This window comes from Camellia sinensis, chromosome 9 (assembly GCF_055761805.1).
Source record: "Camellia sinensis isolate YWXY chromosome 9, ASM5576180v1, whole genome shotgun sequence".
NCBI classification, from domain to species: Eukaryota; Viridiplantae; Streptophyta; class Magnoliopsida; order Ericales; family Theaceae; genus Camellia; species Camellia sinensis.
Window position 1 is genome coordinate 118,625,753 of NC_138969.1, and position 5,029 is coordinate 118,630,781.

At 49.6% G+C, this 5,029-nt stretch overlaps 1 protein-coding gene across 1 annotated transcript; it reads left to right on the forward strand.

Moving 5' to 3' along the window:
- Positions 1-2,577: 2,577 nt before the first annotated feature.
- LOC145799704 (uncharacterized) lies at positions 2,578-3,475 on the forward strand. The gene is made up of 2 exons (XM_082889333.1): positions 2,578-2,853; positions 3,062-3,475. The coding sequence occupies exons 1-2, from the start codon at positions 2,578-2,580 to the stop codon at positions 3,473-3,475; spliced, it is 690 nt and encodes a 229-aa protein (XP_082745459.1).
- The last annotated feature ends 1,554 nt before the right edge of the window (positions 3,476-5,029 follow it).

Consider the following 5,029-nt stretch of genomic DNA (forward strand, 5'->3'; position numbering starts at 1 on the left):
TTTCTGAACACGCAGCCCAGATTAAATAGTGAACACGCAGCCCACACTGATTGAAAGTTGAACACGCAGCACAAACTTTAAATTTTTTGAACACACAGCCCAGTTGAAATAGTGAACACGCAGCCCACACTGATTGAAAGTTGAACACGCAGCCCAAACTTTAAATTTTCTGAACACGCAGCCCAGTTGAAATAGTGAACACGCAGCCCACACTGATAGAAAGTTGAACACGCAGCCCAAACTTCAAATTTTCTGAACACGCAGCCCAGATTAAATAGTGAACACGCAGCCCACACTGATAGAAAGTTGAACACGCAGCCCAAACTTCAAATTTTCTGAACACGCAGCCCAGATTAATATAGTGAACACGCAGCCCACACTGATTGAAAAGTTGAACACGCAGCCCAAACTTTAAATTTTCTGAACACGCAGCCCAGATTAATTAGTGAACACGCAGCCCACACTGATAGAAAGTTAAACACGCAGCCCAAACTTTAAATTTTCTGAACACGCAGCCTAGATTAATTAGTGAACACGCAGCCCACACTGATAGAAAGTTGAACACGCAGCCCAAACTTTAAATTTTCTGAACACGCAGCCTAGATTAATATAGTGAACACGCAGCCCACACTGATTGAAAAGTTGAACACGCAGCCCAAACTTTAAATTTTCTGAACACGCAGCCCAGATTAATTTGTGAACACGCAGCCCACACTGATAGAAAGTTGAACACGTAGCCCAAACTTTAAATTTTCTGAACACGCAGCCCAGATTAATTAGTGAACACGCAGCCCACACTGATAGAAAGTTGAACACGCAGCCCAAACTTTAAATTTTCTGAACACGCAGCCTAGTTGAATTTGCATGTAGCTTATTTCACTTCATCGGCATACAACCCATTTCATTCCATTGGCACGCAGCCCATTTCATCTCATTGGCACACAGCCCAGTTCATTTCATTGGCACACAACCCATTTCATCTCATTGGCACACAGCCCATTCATTTCATTATTGACACATGTATTCATTCTGAATGCAGGTTGGTTCCCGCAGTGTGCGGGGGTATGGTTCCACCATCGTGCGGGACTGGTACGCTGAGCTCCCGGAGGGCGTCCGAGACTTAGTAGACTTGGCAGGGTTCGGGCCCTTCTGCGTCGGGTTGTCACGTTGTCCTGCCAGGAGGACACTGATGGCAGCCTTCGTAGAGAGATGGTGGGACACCACCAACTCCTTTCATTTCTCTGCCACTGGAGACATGACCATGACGCCTCTAGATTTTGCTGTGCTGACCGGCCTGGACATCGGAGGTTGGTCCATCCCCTATGATGAGGATATGGGCGAGTGGGAGGACGCTTGGATGTATCTATTGGGGGCTCGCCCGCCTGTTGACAGGGTTTCTGGGAGAGTCCGATACACTTGGTTCTCTTCCCACTTCCGGCGGGCGGAGATGGTGCCCGAGACTCCTGAGGAGACGGAGCAGTACGCCCATGGTTTCCTTACGTTCCTCTTCAGGACTACCCTGTTCGCCGATAGAGGGAACATAGTCGGGTTATATCTGCTGAGCGCTCTGGTTGACCTATCACAGGTCCATCGATATGACTGGGGTGGCGCCGGCCTGGCTACCCTTTACTTTTATATGAGCGCGACCTCCCGCGGGCGGGGCGATTTACTTGGCGGTTACTGGAGAGCCTGGGAGGTACTTTTCTGTCCTCTTGATTTACATTTCTACTCTTCATTACTTGTACATTGCACACACAGCGCACTTTTACAGTCTGTATTTTGCTCTCAGCATTTCGTACTTACATTCTGCACTGCTTTTCTCAGCTATGGGTCTATGTATACTTTCCATCATTAGCCCCAGAGTTGGAGGTGGCAGGGGTTCCCATGACCCCATACTCACTGGTGTTCGAGGGCCCGCACCGGCCGAGACCCCGAGAGACCCTCCTTTACCTGCGACAGTACTTTGACACTGTGCGACATTCAGAGGTACCTCAGAACTTTCAGTTCCTTTCATTTTCATCTTTGATTTGCTCTGCATATTCTCGATATCTGATTGGTTTATGCATTTATCATCCGCAAATCACATGGCAGCCCTGGGTGTCCCTGGGTGATGGTCTCCGACTTCAGTATACCGGAGGGTCGGATATCTCCCAGTATAGGGTCCTGCTCGAAGGGCCGGTTGGCAGGGCATGGTTCCTGGGGGAACGCTTTCTGCGCCAGGTATGGGGGTATCTTTCTCAGGATCCTCCCGCAGTGCCCCCAGTCAGCATGCGGACTGCTGACAGGCTCTCTTACTCGGAGGTAGTCGGCGCCATGCTGGGTAGTGATGCTTTACTATATATTGAGGAGGGGGACTACGCCACTTACCGTCACATATACTTGATGCCTCCATTGACGGGAGCTCGTATCTCGATGATGAGGCCTGCCGGTATGTCATCCTCGGGCCAGGCTCGGGCTCGGGCTGCAGACGCCCCTTCTACTAGCAGGGCTGGTACATCTAGAGGTGGGAGTAGACCGGTTCCTCCGACTCCGTCGGCTTATCCTCATCTTGGATGGCCAGATATGCCTACTGAGTTGATGGCGTGGCAGTATGGAGCTATTTCCCCGACTCCGATTCCACTAGAGCCTCCGATGCCCAGTGATCGATACACCATTGATCCTGACTCACCGCTGGTATGCTCCACTGTTTTTCATTCATCATTCAGATGTTTAGACATTTTTTGTTCACTGATGATTATGAACTCATTTTTGCAGCCACCGCGAGGGTACATGGAGGAGGTGGTTGGACTGGTGGCCACACTCGAGGGCATGGTCCTGCGTAGGGAGGCACAGTTGTCTGTCGCGGGCATTCAGGTACCCTTCAGTTTTCTGGCATTTATCATACTTCTGATGACATGCTGATTTCTACTGCATCGATAGACTACTTGTGTAGAGCACATCTGACACACACCCCACTCGGACACTGCATTTACACGCACCCACTTCACGTAGCCTTTGCTTGTATCTGCATCTGATGTATATATTTGGACTGATGTATTTGAATTGAACTCTTTGTTTTCAGATGCCTTCATGGTCCGGTCAGCCGCAGGCCAGGCCACCCGGGCCTCCTTGGGGAGCTGGGCCATCTGGGCCTTTTCAGGGGGCGGGGCCATCTCGGCCTTCCCGAGGAGCCGGGCCATCTAGGCCTTTTCGAGGAGCTCGAGGAGGGCCTGTCCGCAGACGCAGGGCTCACGTTGTAGAGGTGGAGCCTGATGAGGAGGAGGAGGACGCTGAGGAGGAGGAGGAGGAGGCTACCGATCGTCAGTCAGAGACATCTGCTGAGGAGGGGGGCTCCAGTTTTGGTTCGGGGAATAGAGGTGAGGCTGAGGGGGATCCTGAGGATGACAGCTCTGACTCAGATGATGATGATGGTGCGGAGGTTGTCCCGCAGAAGAGGATGAGGAGTGCTTCTCGTTCCCGCTCCCGAGGACATTGATGTTGCTATTCCCTGCTTTATTTTTCTTTTTGCTAGTAGTTTGTAGCACTTTGCACATTGTTAGGCAGTTTTATTTTTCGTAAAACTTGTACCTTTGTTTGTTGTAAAGCATGATGGAATGAAATAGCTTTTGAAAAGGTGTTCGTATTTTAAACTTTTAGCATCGTATCGCATCATTTATTTTGCACAAGAATGAAATTGAATGGGAATGCGCATTGTGTAATCACCAAGTCAGGTAGTGAACCGACGCAACAAACTAAGCAACTCAACTTACTAAGATATAGCAGGACCTTAGGAAGTTTACAACTCGATAAGCAAAATGCAACAACGTTGACAACGCAAATAAACAAGACTTTAACAAAGATTGTTTAAACAGAGAACAATGGCTCAAAAACACGAAACACGTCCGCTCGACAAACAACTCGATAAGCAAAACAACAACTCGATAATCAAAACAACAACTCAATAAACAAAACTCAGCAACAACAGAGTGTACTTCTGATGATCTGGGCACCAGAACGCATCCGAAACGGAGGGAGATGAAGGCCTTTGACTCTCCCGTTGCACGAAAATGCTTGAAACTTTCTTCAAAGGGTAAAACAGGGCCAAGGGGATACACTGCAGCATTGCCGGCCACCTTTGGGAGCCGGCCGGCCATTTTTGTGGAGAGAGACAGCTGGCCGGCCAGTTTTGTAAAAAGTAAATGGCTGGCCAGCCAGAAAAGGTGGCCGGCCGGCCACTCAGTCCTGCAGCCACCTGGTTTTTGACATGTGTCCCCGTGAATAGTGTTTTTCCTTCTATAAAAGCCTCAACTTTGGGAACATTCATTTCATCTTAGTTTTAGACAAAGATGGAGGCGTTTCTCGCAGAAAATGTCACATCTTGGATCTCTTCTCTAGATGGCTCGGAAAAGCTGAATTTCCGGGGTTTCGGCTTGAATGCACTATTCACGCTGAGCCGTACTCCGCTACAGCTTCCTTTTCTCCATGCCGCGGCAAGGTTCTGGAATCCAGTGACGCATGTTTTTAGCTTTAGCGGCCAAGAGATGTGTCCCACTTTCGAAGATTTTCAGGTTTTGATGGAGTCTGAATGCTCTGAAGTGATCTTGCCCCAGCTCCGTTTTGGCCATGCTCAGGCTTTAGGGCGGATGTGTGGGCTTACGGCGCATGACGCTCGATCTCTGATCTGCAGTGGGGAACTGGACATCCTCGGCTTGATCCACCGTTTTTCCGACGCCGGTGACCGCAGCAACCATTATTGGCAGGGTTTCCGGCAACACGCCCTCTGCTTATGTTTGTTGTCTCACTTTCTGCTTTCCTTGGGCTTCGGCGGGACTAGCATTCGCCTGATTGAAGTTGCCCAAGGTTTGAGAGAAGGAAAGAGCTGTATTGCCATGACCTTGGCCGAGACACTGATGGGCTTAGATTCTGTCTATCGCCGGGAGGCGACTAGGTTTGCCGGGAGTCCACTACTGTTCCAGGTAATGTTTCCCACCCGACCTCACATATATATTTGCTCACATCACTCGACCCTCAGGCTCGGTTTTTCTCACAA

What these genes read in the sequence shown, in the direction of transcription:
- LOC145799704 (XM_082889333.1), top strand. Translation starts at nt 2,578, where the DNA reads ATGGCGTGGCAGTATGGAGCTATTTCCCCGACTCCGATTCCACTAGAG. An exon ending in TGTCTGTCGCGGGCATTCAG is followed by an intron (nt 2,854 to 3,061) that starts GTACCCTTCAGT and finishes CTTTGTTTTCAG; the next exon opens with ATGCCTTCATGGTCCGGTCA.